General features: G+C 39.1%; 1 protein-coding gene across 2 annotated transcripts; it reads right to left on the bottom strand.

Moving 5' to 3' along the window:
• Positions 1-155: 155 nt before the first annotated feature.
• Positions 156-19,752, bottom strand: Idh3a (isocitrate dehydrogenase (NAD(+)) 3 catalytic subunit alpha). 2 transcript variants are annotated; one of them, XM_005316859.4, is made up of 11 exons: positions 19,625-19,752; positions 14,764-14,826; positions 12,085-12,168; positions 7,815-7,929; positions 6,933-7,120; positions 6,321-6,454; positions 5,263-5,365; positions 5,109-5,173; positions 3,948-4,032; positions 2,884-3,036; positions 156-1,656 (listed from the first exon to the last, which is right to left on the bottom strand). In XM_005316859.4, the coding sequence occupies exons 1-11, from the start codon at positions 19,649-19,651 to the stop codon at positions 1,573-1,575; spliced, it is 1,101 nt and encodes a 366-aa protein (XP_005316916.1). In that variant the 5' UTR covers positions 19,652-19,752; the 3' UTR covers positions 156-1,572. The 2 variants fall into 2 exon arrangements, with proteins under 2 accessions (XP_005316916.1, XP_040132232.1); XM_040276298.2 differs by having other exon boundaries at positions 14,788-14,826; positions 19,625-19,746.
• Positions 19,753-20,734: the final 982 nt, after the last annotated feature.

Here is a 20,734-nt window from a genome sequence, read left to right as displayed (position 1 = left end):
GAATAAACAAATACAGGGATAGGGTCAAGTGGAACCGCCAATTCTAATGTTAGCCTGTAGCCACCAGGCCACCCCTTCCATTCTTAGCAACAAGCTGAGCCAAAATGCCCTAAGGCACCTGACTAGGAAACAGGCAGAGAAGGCATACATCTCAATTGGTTTTGGAATTCTTTATTACTGTGAACCCAAGAGCCACTGATTATTAGCAATAAAACAGAGGAAGCGGCAGCTTAAAACAAAGTAAAATACACATAAGATTATAAGTCTGGTTACAAGCTTAAAAACTGACCCAGACAGGGATATTTGTTGTTAAGAAATACCCTTGTGACCTGGGTACATTATGCAAAGCCACAGGTTTGCAAATTTACACAAGAGCCAAGGGAGGACATGAGTTGCATTTGGTATGGGGCCAAAGGGTAACTATTCATGCTGTAGCAGAAGAGAGGGGGCTGGGGAAAGAAGATGCCTGAAGGTCATAAGCATGATTATGGCATGATTCTGTCAATCAGCTCGAGCTGTCAGCTCCTGTCTCTGCAATGGCATCTTTTACTGGTGCTGTTGTGGCAGAGGGCAGTGATTTGGTGCTTAGAGGGAGGCAAAGGAGAAGCCACTGAAATGCAAACTCAAGAGCCAACATCCCAAGTTCCTTAACTGCAGCCAAAAAAGGATCAGGCCACTAAGCAGTGTCACCTGGGCAGTACCAGTTAGAGTGCAGTCCGTTTCCAGACAGTGACATGCAAGAATAAGTGTGCACAATGGTTAGCTCCTTGGCCTGAACTCAGGATGTCAGTACAGGGGCTCATAGGCTGTGACAATTCATGATACATATGATGTGTCCAGTGAAAAAGAATTACTTTGCTTCACTAAGAGCTCTTGCAAAGAATATTAAATTTTAAGATTAACAAAATAATTGAATACACAATGCAGTTTTGGATTTGAACCCAATATATTATATATCTTATTAACAAAATTACATTGCTCATTATATATTTCTTCGATCTAAAATTTTTATTCATATTAATTCATGTAAAGGACAAATCTGTTATTTTCCATACCATCAAGGAATATATCATTTCACTATTTTTGATATGAACTTTCCCAAGAAGTTTCTCTTATCCCCATTTAGTTTTATGTCATCTTGTGCTATTATGCCAATATCCCAGTTTATTTTCATATACCAAAGAAAATAGGACTTTTGTTTAAAAAGTTAGATGTTTTCTCTTATTAATCTGTATCATAATATTTACAGTTGAAGAAAAATTATTTTAACTGAAGTGTAAAATGGTTAACAATGGCAAATGATACAGTCCACGTACAGTTTACAAAAAAGGCTTATCAGATAGACATTTAATAAATAAAAGAAATACTTGGAAAAAGTCCTTTGAAAACAAGCCTAGGGACATCACACCTGCATCCTTTGCACAGATTTTCCTAAGAAAAGGTCAGATCTAAAATGTACTCTGTCAAGGAACAAGCAAACCAAATGCACATATAATAGCAGGTATTCTAGAGAGAGGTTTATGCGGTGGTGTCCCTTGGGAGTGACTGCAGCTAGTGCCATCTGTAGAGGCATTAATTTAAATCTTTTACCCGGCGACAGATTTCTTCTGTGAAGTCTGAGCATTTTGCATTGCCTCCCAAATCTTTAGTTAAACTCTGAGGAAAGAAAAAAGCAAAAGTAAAAACATTTCCACATACTACACTAAAGCAAAGATTTTTTATTTAAAGCCCTCAGTGAGATGCCAACTGAGCAAGGAACTTGCCTGCTATAACTTGCTTAGTTCCTCATTTCAAAGTCATTCCATCATATGCCATCCACCCACCAGAAAGGCCTGGGAAAATCCAACTACTAGCATACACAAAAACACTAAAAAAATGAGATGCTCCTGCTACAAAGGGAGTAACCAAGAAAATCTTCCAAAATTTTCCCTTTGTTCTTACATTAAACCCTAAGAAAAATAGTGCTTGATCATGGATATTTAAATGAAAACAAATCTAAACAAGTGGTTTCATGAAAAGTCCTTGGGGAATTTTTAAAGTTGAAAAAATTTTAGACAGGCTCTGATCTATTTTTGGAGGCTGAGAAACAAATACCAAGGAAACACTTAAATGACTAACTCTGACATTGCACTCTTTGCAAGAAAAGTCTCTCATACAACCAATCTGTTTTCTAACAACTCACTCTCTTTACTATAAACAGACTTTGATATGTTTAATTATCTTACATCTGCATTCTACACAATTAAGAAGGTCTATTGTTTAAGTCAAGCATTTCTTTGCTGGGTTCTAGAACATAATTCTTCAAATATAGCTTCAGAAAAAAGACAACACCCCTAAAGTTACTGTCAGCTTATTAAAAACAAGCTTCAAGTTGAGAATGTGGTCCAATGGTAGAGCATTTATCCAGCATGCAAGAGGCCAGAGGCTCTGGGTTGAAACCCCAGCACTTCAAAAAAAAAACCAAAAGCTTGCGTTTCCTATATTTTGACTAAAATGTAATCTCAAATTATAAGATTTTCTTTCTTTCCTTGTTTCTTATTAATGGGGTCAGCTTTGACAACATTATGCTAAGAAGAAAAGGAGCTGGCCAAGATTACACAGTTAACAATAGGATACCTGGGCCTGCACCTAGCTGGCTCCCATTGCTCTTTCCATTGTACACTGTCCATCAATGCTCCTTAACCCTATTCAGATAAAATGTTCAGATCCTTACCTCAGAAAATGCACGTGTATGTGCACATTTCAGGGAGTTCACAGTTAGGATACCTATTTAATGTCAAATCTTCTGGTTCTCTTAAGAACTATTATGTGTACCCTTCATGCAGATAATGCACGTGGAAGAAATGCATTTTACCTAGCACAAGTAGGTCACATTACAGATACCTTTCCATCCTTAATTGTAGCAAAACACGCAGCCTCAATTCTTGCAGCATGGTCAAAAAGTCCCATGTGGCGTAACATCATCACGGCACTGAGCAGCAGGGCTGTGGGATTGGCCATGTCCTTGCCTGCAATGTCTGGGGCAGTCCCATGAACCTACACATCAAGAAAAGTAACATTAGCAAGAGAGAGACAAGAACAAGAAGCCCTTGGTTGAGGATGAGCTCAGTGGTAGAACACGGGCTTCACAGGCAGAAGCTCCAGGACTTGATCCCAGCATGAGTAATAAAACAAAAAAAAACAAGCTGCCTACTTCTGGGGAAGCTGGGGTCTCAATCATCTTTCCTCATCAAGAACAACAAAAAAAATTATTGAAAACTAGTATGTGCAATTCATCTGACACAGATCTTAGAAATAGGACTTGGGGTTGGCTCAGTGGTACAGCACTTGCCTAGTATATGCTGGGCCCCAGGTTCAATCCCCGATACCAATTAAAAAGAACCAAATCATAGAAATAAAAATTAAAGAATAAAAGGGGCTGGAGGGATATAGCTTAGTAGTAGAGGGCTTGCTCAGCGCATGCGTGAGGCACTGGGTTCCATCTCTAGTACTGAGGGAGGGAGTAAGGGAGGAAGGAAGGAAAGGAAGGATAGGAAGAAAGAAAGAAAAGAAAAGCCTTGGAAAAACAGAGCTACTTTTTTAATTTAATTTCAAAAAATATGGACCAACAATCTTTTTCCAGTCAATTTTTGGTAAAGTATTGTAAGTGAGGAAGGATATATAAAGATATATCTAGAGAGAAATGATCAAAAACAAGGCTATATAAAAAACAATATATAGGGGCTGGGACTGTAGCTCAGTGGTTGAGCACTTGTCTACCATGTGTGAGGCACTGGGTTCCATCCTTAGCACCACATTAAAAAAAAAAAAAAAATACACAAAGTGTCATTTTTTTTTTTTTTTTACATTGGCAAAACTCCCAAGTTAAAGCCTATGCATACAGATAACCCCTCCCAAATACTCATGCCAATCCAACCCCAACTCTGCTTATGTGTGAGGGTTCTTACCGACTCAAAGATGGCGACCCCGTTGGCTCCAATGTTGCCACTTGGGGTCACACCAAGACCTCCAATCAGTCCGGCACACAGGTCACTGGGGGCAGAAAAACATTTCAAAGGATATTTTAAAAAGAAACATCTCACCTCTAGCATTGAAATTTTAGTTTATAAATACTATTCACCACTAAAAGAACCAGGATTCCTTGGAGCAATGGCTGATTCCAGGCTAAGATTAAAAAAAGGCAGATAATTCTGGAGCAGCTTACTATGCCAGGAAGCAAAATGAGGCCCAAAGAAGGGCTGAGTTCAAAGGACCCAGGAGCCATGGGGAAGGGAGCTTCCCTGGCCAAGTGGGAACAATCTGAGTATCAATTAGTGATGACAGTCATGGACATGCCACTCAAGAAAACAGAAAACCACGAGTCCACACTGATATAAATAACTAAACAAGTAATAAATGAGAAGGAAAGTTTATCTTTATATTAAAATGCCAACTAACAAAGGTAGAAAGATGGGTTTGAAAGACACCATTTGGCCAACATCATATTTTTTTTAGTTATAGATGGACACGTACCTTTCTTTATTTATTTTATGTGGTGCTGAGACTTGAACCCAGTGCCTCACACATGCTAGGCAAGCACTCTGCCACTGAGCTATACTCCCAGCCCCAACATCATATTTATGTACGTGTGTGTGCGCGCGCACACGCGCTCGCATGCACACGCGTGCAAGAGAGAGAGAGAAATAGAGAGGGGAAGAAGAAAAAGGAGGAGAAAGGGAGGAAGTAAAAAGGGAGGCAAAGAGGCAGAAAGAGGAAAAGATTAAGTAAGGTAAAATGTTAACATCTGGGGGATCTAGGTGCTGACTATAAGGGAATTCTTTGTACTATTCATGTAACTTTACTAGAAGTCTGAAATTATGTCAAAAGGTAGTTGGTTCACCTCATGGCAGATCAACAATCACGCCCTCCTCACCATGAGGTTCTGCCTTAACACAGGCCCAGAAACAATAGCTCCAAGAGACCATGGACTGAAATATCTAAAACTGTAAGCCAAAATAAACCTTTCCTCCCTTGATTTATCTCAGGTATTTTGTCACAGCAACAGAAAGCTAACACAAATATTTATAAATTATAGGTAATAAAAAATTTTTAAAAAGGGGGAGACTTACCTAAGGATATCTCCGTATAAATTTGGCATAACAAGAACATCAAATTGGGATGGGTCTTGTACCATCTACAAGGAATACAATTATGCGTTTAGCAATCAAAAATTGCACACCGCGCACACTGTTCAAAGAAAGGAAAGTATAAATATATACTTACATTCAAACATACTGTATCAAGGTACATCTCATTAAATTTAATGTCTTTACAGTTTTCTGCAACTTCCCTGCATTTCTGCAGAAAAAGCCCATCTGACATTCGCCTGTATTTAATTAAATAAAAACTGCTGAAAAACAAAGGCTTGCAGAAAGAAAAGGATCAAATCAAAGAAGTAAATTATATGCAAGAAATTTAAGTTCCAAAAGCTAAGATGTCTGATTTCATTATGGCAAAATGGTTTCTTAGGCAGTTAATAAAATGCAAGTTCAAAATATTTTGGGATCCCTTTAAAAGCATAAAAGAATAAAAATGTAAAACAGTTTGATCATGATAGAGAAGATTAGATCTTTATAATATTAACCCAGCAAGATCTAAGAAATAACCATTAATATTATTAACTTGTATGTATGTGTGTGTATAGCTTAAGATTGAATCCAAGGTCTTAGGCATGCTAGGCAAGGACTCTACCAATGAGCTACATTCCCAGACCCCATTAATATTATTAAAATTGTTTTAAAGATTAATCTAATTTCATTATTTAAATGGTTTAACTATTTTGTAATTTCATACTTTTCTTTGTTAGGAAGTGTTTATATATTCAGAGATGGCCTTTAATAGCCTGGGCATGAGGATAATTTGAACTATTTAGAGGAACATATTAGATAGCATTAGCACTGACTATTTTAAGACCCTGAGCATGAGGCCATTTCTAAAACATCCCCACTATTTTACTTCTAAAGCATAAATAACATGGCCTCTGCTAACTGGACACAGCATCTGAGGACCCCAAATCATCTCCACCTTTCTCTTCGGGTAACCCTTAGTCCCTTCTTAACTTCCAGGATCTCAATTCTGTCCCTTGCCTTTTGCTCCTGTCATATACCCAGTGAGGCCCAGCAAATAGCAGATTAACCGAAGAGAAATGCTGGACTCTCTGATTGGTACAAGGTTCTTTTTCAGAGATACTAGATGGAAGAGCAAGGTGGAGAGAAGGATGGTTGGTCACTGCTCTCTCCTCAATAAAGCAAGATGGAGCATTGGCCCCTATAGGAACTCACATGATGTTGGCTTTGTGCACAGCTGTGACATTGCTCCGGTGATTGTTCCGGGCATACTCAAAGGCAAATTCAGCAATGCGCTTGCTGGCCTCCTCAGTGATGAGCTTGATGCTTTGCACAACTCCATCAACAATCTGAAAGAAGAAAAAGCCCTGAACACTGGAAAGGATGTGGCAACAACTCATTGGCTAGCCACATGTAAACCACATCACTGTGGCGTGCTTGCATGGGGTCGGCCAGCATGGCCATATCACACAGAAAGTATGTCAATGGAGTTACCATTAAACCAGGCCCTAAGGTAGGTATCAGCCCCAACTGTACAGAGAAGCAAAACTGAAGTACAGAGGTAGTCACCTGCCCAAAAGCATACCTGAGAAATGGGGAATGCCCAGATGCCCAGGCCTGTACCCTAAGCCACACCAAGCTCTGTTCCTCCTGGCCTCCATTTGAGTAGAGTCAACCAGAGACCCAGCACCAAGACAAACACACACAACTCCTCACATGGTAAAGTTGAGCTGTCTTTGGGAGACATTTTCAACTGAGAATTTGAACAATTGTCCCAAGTACACAGAAAGCAACTTAAGAACAGAAAAGTATCTGAAGTGAACATACCACATGCTCAATTCCACTGTACTCTCCTTCTGTGTTCTCTCGAATGGTGACAATATTTACATCAGTGTAAGGAGTTTTATACCCTTCAATTGAGACACATGGTCGAACGTTGGCATAAAGGTCAAATGTTTTACGCAGCAATAAATTCATAGATGGGTGACCGGCTGCTATTGGGGTCTTTAAAGGGCCTGTAATAAAGAATACCTAGATGACAACAGAATACATTCTAGTCTTACTATCCCACTAGAAGCCCCCTTATAAACTGTGTTCTGTCTCGAACTTTACCCACTCCCTCAGATCCAGGTAAGGAGGAACATATCCTCCCAGGAGTTTTCTAGAACATGAACTGCATTTCTCATCTTCAGAACATTATGAGGACAAGCACTGTATCAGCTGCTCAACATTATCCAAACCTCAATCACTGAACAAGGGTCATTCAAAAATGAAGGGTGAAAAACAATTCCAAGATAAGAAATTTGCCCAAGCTTCTCAGTCAGTAAGTGGCAAAATGAGATTCATATGTGGATCTGTCTATGGATTTACAGCCTGTGCCAAATTTCTATGTCACATGCTAGTAATTTTGAATCATGACCTTAAATGTGTATTAAAATAAAAATGTAGAAATTAGGCACAAGACAAATCTAGTTGAAGATAAACACATACTGTCCATTGGTATTGGCTAGTAATACTTCAATGTTTTTTCTGGAGTTTGAAAAGAATGTCTCAAAAAACAAAGTATCTTACTCCAAGGGTTGACTTTACAAAAGGATTGCTTTACTTTAACTGATGCCAGGTCTTATTTAGCTTATGTGCAGGAACTTTTGAAAATGTGACACCTGGAGCAGAAATCAATAATAACCATCATTTCTACTTCAGTGCTACCTTTCAGTCCCATCTTGTTCTTGTCCATTGACTCTTTGGCTTCAGGAGGTATCATCCACTTTCCTCCAGGTCCTTGAATGGCAGTGACATTCCGCTCCTCCCACTGAATAGGTGCCTAGATGCCACACCAGAGCACAGTGAACTGGAAAGACTCAATGAGACTGACATTCACACTACAACGATAAACTTCTATAACATATGATCTGATAAATAGACTTGGAATTTGGGGCACAACTGGTAAAAACACATACAATAAGGTCCAAATAGTTCCTGGCATGAGAACAGAGGTGTCATTCTCTAGCGTGCCCACAGGGAGTCTCCACATTATTCTGGCCCAGTCAATGTTCCCAGTTGCCATCTGCTCACTTATTTTCTTTACAAGGACTCTTAAGGTGGCTGTAATTAAAATATCCTAAGGAGTGGAGAATTGTGGTTCACAGAAACACTTTATAGTACTGATACATAGATGAACTTTGAAAATACTACAATAAGTGTAAGAAATCAATCATAAAAGATCATATATTTTTTTAATATTTTAAGTTTACAGGTGATGCTGAGAATCAAACCTCGGGCCTCACACATGCTAGGTAAACACTCTACCACTGAGCTACAACCCCAGCTCCAAAGACCATATGTTATAGAAGTTTATTCATATGAAATGTCCCAGAAAAGGCATCTATAGAAATAGAAAGTAGGGCTGGGGTTGTAGCCCAGTGATAGAGCACTTGCCTAGCACAGGTGAGGCACTGGGATTCTCAGTACTACGTAAAAACAAGTAAAATAAAGGTTAAGTTCTTAAAAAGAAGAAAGTAGATAAGTGGTCACCTGGGGCAAGGGAGGGGAAAGAATCAGGGATCAGGGTATAAAAATCTGCTCTTGGGTAATAGTTTTCTTTTTGGTTGGTCAAATCTTTCAAGCTGTAAACTGTAGTGAAGGACTGTAATCCCAGGAGTCTGAAGCAGGAGGATCTCAAGTTCAAGACCAGCCTCAGCAACATAGTGAGACCCTATCTCAAAAAATAAAAAAATAAAGGACTAAGGATATGTCTCAGTGGTAAAGTGCCCCTGGGTTAAGTCCTCAGTACCAAAAATAAATAAGAAAAATAAAAATTTTCCAAAATTAGGACTGGGAGTGTAGTTCAGTAGTAGGGCATTTGCCTGGCATGTGCAAGGCCCTGAGTTCAGTCTCCAGCACCCCCCATGCACACAAAGTTTCAAAATTCTGTAGATGGTTTCACAACTCTGTGAATACACCTAAAACTATCAAACTGAATTGTATATGTTTAATGATAGAAAAGTATGGAGAATAATACCTCAATAAAACTGTTTTTAAAAAATCAGAAATGTTATATAACCTAAAGGCACCAACTTAAGGTATAAACCAGGGTTCCCTTTCTTTCTACCCACATCCTTGTGTGTATGTACACACATATTCAACAACCAACACATCGAGCAAGTCCTAGGGACAAAAGTACAGAATAAGACAAGGTCTTTGTTCCTATAGAGCTTAAGAGCGAGTTGAGCAATCATATTGCAGTTTGCTTGGGGAATCTGTCACTTTATAAGCATTGCGTCCTCTGTTAGAATTTGTTTTTGCTTTTTTCCAAATATTTTTTAGTTGTTGATGGATCTTTTATTTTATTTATTTATTTGTATGTGGTGTTGAGAATTGAAACCAATGCCTCACATATGCTAGGCAAGTGCTCCATCACTGAGCCACAACCTCAGACCTATAGGAGTTTTAATTAGAAACATAGGAAAAAAAAATGTTTGTATAATTTAAGTGGATTTCATTGCTCAGCTTATAACTATTAGTATTATAATAGGCACTTATTTCATTTTATACATTATTTCACCTAGCATGTTTAAGGAATAATAATAAATAATAATATAGCATCAAGTTTCCTAAACCCCCAAAAGTATTTTAAAATATTTACCTAAATCTACGGCTGGGCTACCAGAAGTAGTAATACCCCATCCCAGTCTTTTTTTTTTTTTTAATTGATTTTATTTTTTTAAGTACATGACAGCAGAATGTATTACAATTCTTACTACACATATAGAGTACAACCCATCCCAGTCTTAATGAAAATACCACATTAGAATTTTTTTTTAAATACTCTTTCGGGGGTTGGGGGAGAGGTGCATAGTTCAGTGATACAGTATGTGCTTAGCATGTGCATGAGGGCCTGAGTTCAATTCCCAGCACCAAAAAAAGAAAAGATTTTTTAAAAGTTTTCTATTTAACTAAACATCAATTATATTCTCTGTTTTGACATGAAGGTATACCAAGATAGACAGGTAACTTGGCAGAACGTAAAGACCTTAATCCAGGCAGGGTTCAAAGTTCCACAAATACAGCAGTACTACTTTGAATAACTTAATATATAGTAGATTTTAAACTACCAACAATGACAGTAACAAGAGCCTCCACATTGGGTTCTCTGCCTGGCCTGCTGTGGCTTGGCCTCGATCACCTGTACCTATGATGGCCAGAGCCCTGGGGTTTCTAAACACCTATACTATGACCAGCAGAATGTGGTGGAAATCAGCAGATTGAGAATGCTTCAGGTACTGACCACTACTGCCTGGAGCTGCTGTAGAAATGAGATTATGAAAGTTACTTATGTTCCTGGCTGCTTCCTGCAGAATTCCAGTTCTGCTTTTGCACTGAGAGTTTTCAATGCAGAACTGGCTCAGGCTAGTTGAGGACTCTGAGAAAGTGTCTGAGAAACAACTGGACTACTATGAATGCAGTGTTAGAAAAAAAAAATGTGAAAAATATATACTGTAATAATCAACCAAAAATCAGCCTGTGACCATGGAGCTATGAAAGGCTATCAGAGACATAATCTAACTGATGGCTTAAGAAAATCATTGATGAAAGAGAAAAAAATATGGATGATGAAGCATATCATAAAATCCAAAAACTTGAAAGTTACACTAAAAACACTTAGACTCTCTTCCTTATTTAAGAAATATTGGGTATAAGGCATCTTCATGCAAGCCAGGCACAGCAGCACATGTCTGTAATCCCAGTGACCTGGAAGGCTGAGGAAGGTAGATTGTAAATTCAAGACCAGCCTCAGCAATTTAGCAAGGCCCCAAGCAACTCGGTGAGACCTGGTCTCAAAATAAAAAATAAAAATGGTTAGGGATGTAGCTCAGTGTAAAATGCCCCTGGGTTCAATCCCTAGTAAGGGGAAAAAATGTTTCTCTGGAGGACTATTTGAATAAAACTCAACAAGTGGAATTTGATATACTGCACCTCTCTTACAATAGAAAAACACATTAATTCCATTGTCTATGTATATTTAGTCACAAAGGAAAAGATTGGAATAATTTCATGGCACTGTTTCTAATTTACTTTTAGTTCATTTGTTTTATGAAAGTATACAAGTTAGGGGTCTTGTTTAGAAACAATAAGAACTGTTTGCTTAAAGATAAAAAGAATTATTGGGAGTAGCTCACAGAACAAATTCAAAGCTGCTATGGGACTAAGTGCCAAGACACTGCTGAGATTCTGCCACACACACTGCCATTGGCACCACCAGCTCAGATAGTATCTGTTGTGTCAGAGGACAGGAGGGAGCCATGCTCCAGTCAGAGCACAGGGAGAAAGAACGTCAAGCAGTAGAGGCTCAAGTTAGCACTAAGATTTATACACTGATCATCTAAAACTTAGATGTTTGGTACAGCTAGAAAATACATTTATTCAGGAATCATGAAGGATGAGATTATTGAGTTGAGAGCTTTATATTCCTAATATTTAATCTTTATAACCTTGTGTGAATATTTATCCATAATGATATAACAACTTATTTAAGGTAAGGCAGCTGCTGGTAAGAGCTGAAGCCCTAATTTGATTTTAGGTCTGACAGGTCTGGAAGTTTTTACTCTATTTTTAAGCCCACTGCTTCAGTCTGTCATTAAGTATTATCATGATCATGAACAAAACTATATTGGCAAAATCTATATTAGTGTAAATTATATTAACAATATTGTATTGAATATCCATTAAAGGGATATATATATTTTTAAAACCTAGTAAACACTAAGCTTCTCAGTGATAAGCACTGTGAAATATATCAAAAATAAAATGGTGGGTAACAAATAATGCTGAAACATGCATTATTAAACTAAAAATCCATGGAGACTAACAGACCTTACCAACTCTATGGAAATGTATGCAATTCATCCAAAGAGTTCATAGAAACTCTTCCACAAATTGCTATTATATAGATTTTTTTTTTTTTTTAAAGCCAACTTACTTTGGCAGCATCAAAAATCTTCATAACTGCAGCTGAAATTTCTGGGCCAATTCCATCTCCTGGAATTAAAGTTACTGTCTGAACCTGAATACAAGAAATCATTAAAGGAAAATAGTAAGAATTGATTTTTGAAGGGTTAAAAAAAAAAATCAGTGACAGAAATCCACTTTATAGGGGTGCTTCAGAAAGATTCAAATGCTGCTAAGAAAATAGACAAATCTTCCCCAAGACAATCAAAGTGGAGATAGGAATCAATAGACAAGATATTCCACAATTCTATTCTTTTTTTTTTTTTCCAGGAAGCAGGGCTTTATTCTGCAATATGAAGGAAACATGTTTTGCCCAGCTGCCCCAGACATAAATTGTAACCACTGAGGAACTGGGCAGCAATGCCCCTTGTGGACCCCTTGCAGGGTTCTAAAGACAAACCAGAGTCCAAAAATTCTTCCTTCCCTTAAACACACCCATATCATTACTTACAGAATTTACTTTTATACTGATATCAAAAATTATACTAAAAATTTATCATTAAACTAACTTTATTATATATTTTTCCCTCTAAAATTTCTTTGCTAAATATCTTCACTGTCCCGGTGACTTCTGCTTCCTATTTACTTGATGTATACTGTGTCCTTATCCTTCTTTAGGTTTTCTGCACATCTCTTAGCACCTCCAGTGACTCTCTGCTCAGATTTACTCTCCAGTCAAGGCTGCAAGCCCGCTTTTTGGACCTCAGACACCTCAAGTCTGAATTTGCGGTTGCTCCTTTTTCTTCCTGGTTCCTCATGGGGACTGCCATGCTTTTCTCCCTCACTTCCTCCTCTGCTGTGTGAGGCTGGGAAATCTGATTCCATCTTCCAGCACATTCTCTTTTCCCTGACTGTTCTTTATCTGAGTTCAGAGGTTTTTAACAACCCAAATCATGCTCTTTTAAATAAAACAAAAATAAATTAAACCACCAAGTAGACCTCCCAACTGATATTTCTTTACAGACAAGCTCCCAGACTAATTAATTCTATAAAACAAAGATAGCAAAAACATTTCAACAATGTTCTCACACTAAAATTTAGAGAGTTCCTCATGAAGACAACTTTCCTGTTCATGTAATCCTGGAAAAGTTCCCTCTGCAACTTCTTCAGGCTTACAAAGCTCTTTCAGACACATTTCTAAAATATCAGAGCTCTGTTTGACACTCAGGAAAAAAAAAAAAAAAAGAACAGGCCTTACATCAAGAAAGGGCCTTCACTTTTCTTAGTTCCCCTAAAAACTGCCTTCTTAATGGTTAAGTATAATATAAATGATAAGCAATGTGATTTGTAACCAATAAAAATAAAACATGAGCAGACCTGCAAAGCCTGAATTAGACCTAGAACAACAGTAAGTTTACTTATGATGTAATATCAATGATTTTATTTCAAATGTAGAAATAAAAATACATAAGGGGGGAAAATCAGAAGATTTTAATGACCCTCTCTTTCCATTTGGGAACTATCATTTTATTATTTGGGAACTTCATTTCAACAGGCTCCAGTTGCTTGATCTATATGTTTTTTGAAAGAAGTTTCTCTCTTTTGCCTTCCAATGATCCCTCCTGGGCAGGTGGACTAATTCTCAATTTTTCTATACAGTTGAAGAAGTTTTTTAAAAAATAAATATCTCCTCTTATTTTTCTTGAAAATAATCCCTTCCACCAAGCTAATATTTTTAAAGAACAGATAACTGAAAATTAAATAACAGCAGATAGCAATGATCATCTTTATCAGCTTTCAGAACATGTTTGAAATGCCAGCTTAGCCATCCTTGAGCTTGAAGTGCAAGCCTCATTCTGCATTTTTTGCATAAGCAGAGCCAAAAGAACCCTTTGGCTTCTTCCTGTTCTCCCAATGTCATCAGGCCATCAGAAAATTAGAATTTTCTTCCACAGCACAAAAAGTAAATAAAGGGAAAAAATGTACTATGGTCTTATAAATTCTTCATGGCATAAAATGTTATATGGGAGTATAGGAATTATGAAATTCAAATCAAATCAGATTCTATAAAAAGGGGATAAAATAAAAATGAACAGGAAATCACTGACCCACAGTCTCAGAATGTTCCAAAAATGTGGTATCAGTTCTGAAAGCACAGAACTCTAATGCTAGGAATTCTAAAAGCAGCAGATTTAATGAGCAATAGATGATCCACTAAAATGATAGTCTATAAAGACTGTATAAGGAAAGTATAAGCCTACAGGGCTTATAAGTATTTGAGAAATTCCTAATTGGCAATCTACTGTTTTTAGGGAAGCTCACAAATTAAAAATGCAAAGCAGGTTTTGAAGCTTCTCAACAATTTTCTCTCAATTTGCACTAGTTTTAAGGAAAAAAAAATTGTCTTACCAAAATGAGATTGTGAAATAAAGTAATAGGCTCAAGGGTAATTCTATTTTTATAACAAGGCTCCTTCAAGATATTAATGTGACAGGCTTACATAGCCAGCTGTAATATGATTCTTTTACATATGCAAGTGACCTAATAGGTTTGTGTATATGTTAGCCAATAATTTTAATATGCATTAAAAGCATGGTCAAATTTCCCTAGATTTAAATAAATGGAGATTAATGCTATATAATAGATGTATTAGAGCATCTTTCTTGAGAAACTTCTAAAAGGGAAAAATAAAAGACATAATTATACTCACACCACCAGCAAAACCTCTGGTCACCTGTTTTGGATTGTGGAATGCACCCAGCAGCCGAGAGACCTACATTAATATCAACAGAGAAATGTTATCCACAGAATTAAACAACATTTAGTGCTGCAAATTTGCAAATTTGGGCACTTCGCAGGAATACCTTTATCACATCTTAGCTCAATGTAGCTAGCTTGTTCAGATTTGAAAACCTAAATATTTCATGTTTTATCTGTAATCTGAGAATAAAACTATACTTTTTAAGCTCAAATACTGAAATTTTCTCTGATATGAATGGTTTTACATCAACATTCTTAACCTCCAGGTCAATTTAGGAGTAACATATTCTTTAAGAAAAGTACCAATAACTAGATCCTGGAAGGTCCTTATGAAATCCAAAGCACAACTCATTTATTTCACAGGTGGAATCATTGGGTCCAAAGGGTAGCAATATGCCTATAGTCACAGCAACTATCTGGCAAAACGGAAAACCAGAATCCAGTTCTTCTGCCTCATTGACCAGTGTATCTCCAACCATACTTTACATTTACTCTTCTCCTATGAATATTAGGAAGTTACACTTTATGCCAGGTGTGGTAGTGTACACCTGTAATCCCAGGGACTCGGGAGGCTGAGGCAGGAGAAATGCCAAGTTCAAGGCCAGCCTCAGCAATTTAATGAGGCCCTAAGCAACTTAGTGAAATCCTGTCTCAAAAAATAAAGCTGTGTGCAGTGGCACATAGCTATAATCCCAGCATTTTAGGAGGCTGAGGCAGGAGGATCACTAGTTCAAAGCCAGCCTCAGCAATTTAGTGAGGTCCTAAGCAACTCAGCAAGACTCTGTCTCCAAATAAAATAGAAAAAAGAAGGTCTGGGGATATGGCTCAGTGGTTAAGCACCCCTTGGTTCAATCCCTGGTACCAAAAAATAAAAACAAATAAAAAGAGCTGGAAATGGGCTGGGGTTGTGGCTCAATGGTACAGCACTTGCCTAGCATGTGTGAGGCACTGGGTGTGACTCTCAGCACCACATAAAAAATAAACAAATAAAATTATAGAGGCATTGTATTCATCTATAACTAAAAAAAGGCGGGGGGGCTGGTGATGTAACTCAGTGATTAAGTGCCCCTGCATTCAATCCACAGTATATAAAAAAAAAAAAGAATGAAAGAAAGAAAATACACTGTATGATAAAATCTAAGAAAGTTTATTCCTAACCACTTGATGCCTGTGCCATGCAGAGTGAAGATTTTAAATAACTTTATTTCTTCTGCTAATACAGATAATATGGTCACTATTGTTAATTTGGGGGGACTAGAAAAAGATACAAAAAATGGCACCCAGTAATCCCACCACTCCAAGACATCACCACTGTTAATGTCCCCCAATCAACATTATCATACATCAAAAATATAAATTTTAAAAGATTAATTCAAACTTTAATAACTCAATCTTTGAGGACTGGTAAAGTCACATTATAATAAAGGCATTAAAACTCACTAAAAATGCTAAATGTAACTTTTTTTCATGCTAAACACAAGAGCAAAGAGACATCTGTTACATCCTATCTTAGTCTTCCCTTATGGAGCCTGAACCTTTGTTGAAATATTGGCCCTACAAATGATGGGACAAACACCAATATTCAAGAAAGTGTGTATGAATTGTATTCTATAATCCTATATATACATAGTCGTCTCTGGATTGAAAATAAAAGACAGGGCCAAGTTGAAAGAATGGTCTATGCCAAGCTCTCAGCCAAATCATCATCCTAGAACATAAATGCATCTACCCAGCAGGTGGATTATTGGACAAGAGGCCAATTAAAAGCTATTCTGTAAAAGTTCTTCTCCCCACTCTCCACCTCACCACCTCATCCAGTAAAGAGAGAAAGACACACAAAATAGACTCACATCCTTGTGATACAAGACTTCAAAAACCTAACTTTAAATAAACCCCAAGAGTGCAAAGATTTTTTTTATGATTTGTTTGCTGTTGAATCTCCAGTACGTAGACCTTGCCTGCCTCATAGGAGGTGTCCAATAAACTTTTGTAAACACCAAGGCCAGCCTCAATCATATTTCTGATTCTATCCCAGACTTTTTAAAAAGTTTTTTAAAATATTTTTTTAGTTGTCAATGGACCTTTATTTTACTTATTGATACATGGTGCTGAGAATCAAACCCAGTGCCTCACACATGCCAGGCAAACACTCTGCCACAGTGCCACAGCCATAGCCTGTAACCCAGACTTAATACATGAAACAATTTTCCTCAATAACAGTTTTTTTCCATGTTTGTCACATTTCCTCCAAGCTTTTAAAGCAATACTCCATCAATAAAGACATTAGAATGACCTAGAACCTTCAATAAAATAAGAGTTTTTAGGGCTGGGATTATAGCTCAGTAGTAGAGCACTTGCCTCACAAGCATGAGGCATTGGGTTCAATCCTCAGCACCACATAAAAATAAATAAATAAAAATAAAGATAGTGTCCAGCTACAACTAAAAAAAAATTTTTAAAGAGTTTTTAGAGCCCTATCTCCTATTTTACACACACACACACACACACACACACACACACACACACACACACATATCTATATCTAGATATAGATATAGATCACATTATGTATTTTGATAAAACCTGGAGAGAAAGATTCTCAGATGAGAAAACTGAGGCCAGGCTTGCAGAGCCTTTACTGGATCCCTGAACTTCAGGCCCTGGGCCATCTTAATCCCTGGCTTCTCACCTCCTATTTAAACCTTAATACACCATCTTAAAAACATAATAGATACAATGTTGGATGGATGTAGGGCAGGCTCAATAAGTGCTTGCTAATGGCAACTCAGACATTATAGTATTTCACAGTCAGAAGTCTTTAGAACCCCTCTATTTTCTCTATGTGAAAAGCTTTTTTAAGGTACAGATACCCTTTTTCAAATAAATAAATTAAAATCCAGTAAAGGATCTGCTCTGAACCCTGCATTCAACTTAGCACTCCCACCTTCCTAGGGTCAACCTCTGAGGCACCAATCCCTAAAGGGAAAAACTGGCCCAGAGGTCAAATGACTCTGCCAAAGATCACACTGGGGGTCCATGTCAGAGAACTTCATCTTCTGACCCAGAGCCTGACGCTTTCTAGACTCCCAATATGAGAGTTTTTTTCTTGCAGATCACACTAAAAGCAGAACAAATTCATCAACACATTCATTATCAACAGTGTTGCTTTAGTCCCTCATTCTGAAGGTTTAGTGTACCTACCAAAGATGAATTAGGTGTTAAGTGCAAGCCCAGTGATTGAGGGATTGTTTTAACAGTGAAACAGAGGTTATTTTACCTTTAGAAGTAAATATAACAGCTACCATCCCAAGCAAATCCCAATCTGAGAAGAGTGACAAAGTCAATCTAGTTACTGAGCAAAAAAAACCCTGTTACTGATACCCACGAAGCACTGTGTTCTTGATGACTGCCAAGATAAATATTCTGATGGCTAAAAAAGCTTCATATTTTTGTGTTCCTTCTGCATGTTCTAGGTGTTTTCACATTCGTTATTTTATTTAAGTCTCCATCAACTTGGCTACACAAGTACACATATTTGGCAGATGTGCATATTAAGGCTCAGAGATGTTAAGTAATTTGCTTAGAGTCATGCAACCAAAGAATGGCACTGCCAGGATTTAAACCTAGGATTACTAAATTCCAGTGTAGAAATATTATCACTAAATAACAGTGTATCCCTGAACCTATCTTTAAACTTAAAAAAAAAAAGGAGAAAAATAGTAACAAGTTTTATAGAAAAATTAAGTTGCTTATGGTAGACTCCAAGGGGACCACCCATTAAGAGCAACAGGAGACAAATAAATCATGTTATTCCCTGTACTATAATAATTTACTATGTGACCTTGGCCACAGAGCAGGCAGAATGGAAGTGAGAGGGCTGGGGAGGTAGCTCTATAGCATCTGCCTACCTCGGAGCATTTGTCTAGCACGCATGTGTTGCTGGGTTTGATACCCAGTACTGGGGGAAAAAAAATTTTTTAAAAAGGTTGAAAATGTGAACCAAGACACTCGGGTTCCTCTCCCAGCTCTGCCACCTACTTCCTGTGTGACCTTGAGCAAATTTGTTAGGTTCTTTCCTCTGAAAAACCAAGGAACTGCGAAGATAATCTGAAATCCTTTCCAGCTCTAGCAACTGAGCTTTCCAGATCGCAAGATTCCCACTAATAAACAGGTAAAAGGAAGACGCTGTGAGTCTCCCTCTCCCAGGGTTCGAATAGTAATGCCAAGATGTAAATGCCCTGTGCCCTTTAAAGGGGAAAGACACAAGAGCACAGAGTCGGACTGGGAAGAACTCCAAGGAGGACAAAATCTGGCATGAAAAACAGCCCCGGGATTTCCTCACCTGGGAAATCCCACTTCCCTACGCCTGATCCTGCGGTTATCCTGCCGAGAGCCAAGCAGACCCCAGAAAGGCCTGAGCCGTGCTCTGGGGCTGTGGGTACCATCCGCAGGGCCGCAGCCAGGACCGCGGAGCCCAGGCGGGGGCTCCGTGACCTTCCCCGGCTCGCGAGGCCAGGCGGTGGCCCTGGAGAAGGTCGATGGTAATATCCGGAGCAGGGCCGGTTCCCCCCGCCTTGACCTTGACGTCGTCGTCGCCTGAGGCGCTGCTGTCCGGGTTCAGGGCTGCCCAGACCCTGGGTGCCGGCCACCAAGCGCCTCGCACCAGCAGCGAGAACAGACTCCCAAACTGTCTACGAGGACCGCGAGCCACCTGCCCATCGGGTCCCGTAAGCCGTCCTCACCCAGCACGCAGTTCGCCGGCCTGCCTGCTCTTGCTGCCAGCCTGCACATGCCGGCCTGCCAGCACTCACCTTGGAGATCCACGCGGACCCGGCCATCGCTTCAGCTTCTCTCACTGCAGCGACAGCGGTGGTAGTAGGGCGCGTGCGCGCCACCGGCCTCCGGAGCCCGCCCCGCGTGGCCCCGCCCCCGATGCCCCGCCCCTCCTCCGGCCCGCCTAGGTATTTCTCCGCACTCACTCCCTGCTGTTCCTATTGGCCAATCGCCGGGCTCGTCTCGCAGTGACGCACCGATCCAGGAACAGTTCTGCGACCCGGAAGCGGCGGGTCCAAGATCTCTGGGAAGCCACCACCTTTTTCATTCATTGATTCGCTGTTTCAGTAAGACGTTTGTTGTGCACGTACGAAGTGCCCCTTTTCTAGAGTTGGAGAGAGATCGCGCCTCTCACGCGCGGGAGTTTACAATCCGTGAACCGAGAAATCATTTACTCATTCCACAAATCATAATTTTTATGTTTAACAGCTTTATTGAGGTATAATTTATATATCTTAAACTATACCCTCTGGAGGTTGGACCTGTGGCTCTGGTGGTAGAGCGCTCGCCTTGCATGGGCGAGGCGCTGGGTTCAAGCCTCTGCACCACATAACAATAAATAAAATAAAGGTTTAAAAAAATGTCCTCGCTGTAAGTGTACAGTTCGATGATTGTTTAGTAAATGTAAACAGTTGAACGGCCATCATCACAATCCAGTTTTTGACATGGGAATATTCCTAGTGCCCATTTGCAGCAGTCCTTGCTTCCATTCTCAGTCCCGGGCAACGACTGATCGGTCCTTAGATTTTTACAGCTCTACAAATATTTCTAAGTGCCAACCAGATGTCAAGCACTGTTTTAAGTACTGGAGCTCATATTTCCAGTGGGAAAGACAATCATCCATCAAGTATCTCACAAATGTGCAGTCAACTATGGCTTATGATTCAAACCAATCGTGGAAGGCAGGGAAAGCTTCTCTGAGGAAATATCTTCCCCCTCATCCTTTCCCCACCCCAGGACCCTTAGCTGGGTGCCAAGGGTAACTGCGACCAGGTCTCCTCCTCCCACCCTATCCTGGAAAGGGTTCTATCAGGAGAGGAACTATCCACCTAGAAAATTAATGAGTGCATTGGAGAAGTGATGCCAAA

The sequence above is a fragment of the Ictidomys tridecemlineatus genome, chromosome 5 (assembly GCF_052094955.1).
Source record: "Ictidomys tridecemlineatus isolate mIctTri1 chromosome 5, mIctTri1.hap1, whole genome shotgun sequence".
Lineage (NCBI taxonomy): Eukaryota > Metazoa > Chordata > Mammalia > Rodentia > Sciuridae > Ictidomys > Ictidomys tridecemlineatus.
This window is presented reverse-complemented; position numbering and strand designations above follow the sequence as displayed.

Coding starts and splice junctions, on each gene's coding strand:
- Idh3a (XM_005316859.4), bottom strand. CDS start 19,651: ATGGCCGGGTCCGCGTGGATCTCCAAG. Junction 7,121..7,814: donor GAACAAGATGGGACTGAAAG/GTAGCACTGAAG, acceptor TCTTTATTACAG/GCCCTTTAAAGACCCCAATA. Junction 5,366..6,320: donor GTGCACAAAGCCAACATCAT/GTGAGTTCCTAT, acceptor AATTAAATACAG/GCGAATGTCAGATGGGCTTT.